Source organism: Carlito syrichta, unplaced genomic scaffold (genome assembly GCF_000164805.1).
Source record: "Carlito syrichta isolate Samal-C Ts95f unplaced genomic scaffold, Tarsius_syrichta-2.0.1 Scaffold304455, whole genome shotgun sequence".
NCBI classification, from domain to species: Eukaryota; Metazoa; Chordata; class Mammalia; order Primates; family Tarsiidae; genus Carlito; species Carlito syrichta.
The window spans coordinates 171,662-173,642 of NW_007248551.1; the positions used below are offsets into that span (position 1 = coordinate 171,662).

Sequence of the window (1,981 nt, forward strand, 5' to 3'; positions counted from 1 at the left end):
CCGCAGCGCCCCCTCGCGGTGCGGCCCGGGACTGCGGCCCTGCGCGCCGGGGGAGGACGCGTGTGCGGCGCCGCGTGAGTCCTGCGTTCCGCCCCGGGACCCGGCCCCAGGCCCCTCTCGCAGCTAGGGAACGCTGGCGTCCCCCCTCCGCGGACCCCAGGCTCCCCTCTCCAGGGAATCGGGGAGTGCCGCTGGCGCGGTACCCCAGGCCCCGCCCCTCCCGCCCTCCAACTGCCGCTTTCGGGGAAACTGAGGACCCTAGGCTTCTCTCCAGCCCTGCCTGGGCACTCCGGTCCTCTCCCAGCGCTCGTGTTGCCCCAATGGGAAGCCCACATCCGTGTCTCATGCTGGGACCCTCCACTTCCTCCCCTGTCCGATACCTACGCCCTTCGTGATGCTGCGACCCCAAAGCTCTTCTAATTCTGGGGCTCTCCCTACTCCCACCAGGAGCTTTGGAAACTCCTCCCAGTCCACTCCCCGCAAAGGGGTCCTCCATCCTCTCTCCTTGAGATTGCAGGCCAGAACCCATTGCTTTTAAAAGCTTGGGATCCCTCAGACCCCTCCCCAAATTTCAGAGCCTCACCAAGGCCCCCAGGACTCCTAAACTAATCCAGATTTCACCAGACCCACCCTAATCCAAGTCCCTCCGTCTTCCCTGAAAGGCCAAGTGTCCCTCCCCAATCGCAAATCCCTTTCCCTCAGTCTCCTTTGTGTACCCTCTGACTTGGGTTCCCACACCCCATTCTTCTGCCAAGAGCACAGACCCCAGCCCAATGGCCTGGGCTCACATCCTTACTCTTCCATTTCCTAGCAGGGCAGGTCACCTCACCTCTCTGGGCCTGTTTTCCTGTTCATAAACTGGGGGGTCACAATACCATCTAGTCCAGATGTTTGTCCGAAACAAGGTGGTCCATGGAAAGTGCGAGAAACCTCCCTGCTTCCCGTCTGGACACTGGCCTTCTCCGACAGTGATGCTTCTCTTTCCTGTGCCTCTCCATCCCCCATAGCGGCATGTCGCACAGGCTGCAGCCCAGAGCACGGCTTCTGTGAGCAGCCGGATGAATGTCAATGCCTGGAGGGCTGGTCTGGGCCCCTCTGCACCGTCCCCGTCTCAACCAACAGCTGCCTCAGCCCAAGGGGCCCGTCCTCTGCTGCCGCTGGATGCCTTATACCTGGGCCTGGGCCCTGTGACGGGAACCCCTGCGCCAACGGGGGCAGCTGTAGTGTCAGTATTCCTCCCGCCTCCCCCTGATTAGTATTCTACCCTGGGACTTGCCACCACCCCCTCCCTGGGACCCACGGGGAAGGAGGTCAGGGAGTAGCTGTCAGGGAGGGAGGACTTCCTGGAGGTGTCCAGCCTGCATCTGGGGCCTTGAAGTAGGCTGATAAGGTGATGAGGTTGGGATTGGGGAGAGCCGACTCAGTGGGTGGGGCCAAAAGGTATGGAACGGAATGCTAATGAGTCACGTGGGGCTACAACTGGCCCCACGGTGGGACAGAAAAATTCAGGGCACAAGGTTGGGACAGTAGGGCCAGGCAGGGTGGGGACTGGGGATCTGGAGGTCCAGGGGTGGAGACATCAGAGAAGGCTTCCTGGAGATGACCCAGAGCTGGGGCTTCTGAAGGATGATTTGGCTGCGGGAGGTGATTAGAGAGGGCAGCCAGGTGAGTGGCCTGTGGGGACAAAATTGCAGAGGTGGGAATGAGCCTAGTGTGGGCCACCCAGACACCGCCACCATGGGAGAGTGACAAACACTCAGAGTTCAAGTTATTGGGGCAGGGCCTGGGAAGGGGCGATCCAGAGAAGGCTCCGTGGAGGAGGTGGGCTGAGTTCTGAGACCTCACTGTAGGATTTGTCTGAGTGGGTGGGCTCTGAGAGGACAGACCAGGCAGGCAGCATTTGGTACACAGAAAATGGTGTGATGAGCCGGGCTCGGTGGCTCAGCCTGTCATCCCGCGCCTTTGGGAGGCTGAGGTGAGT

At 61.2% G+C, this 1,981-nt stretch overlaps 1 protein-coding gene across 1 annotated transcript in view; it reads left to right on the top strand.

Annotated features, from left to right (window-relative positions):
* Positions 1-1,981, top strand: part of DLL3 (delta like canonical Notch ligand 3) — an 8,464-nt gene that overhangs the window by 3,541 nt on the left and 2,942 nt on the right. Inside the window, exons 6-7 of the mRNA XM_021713320.1 lie at positions 1-74; positions 1,008-1,225. Coding sequence (XP_021568995.1) covers positions 1-74; positions 1,008-1,225 — 292 coding nt within the window. The remainder of the gene's footprint in view (positions 75-1,007; positions 1,226-1,981) is intronic.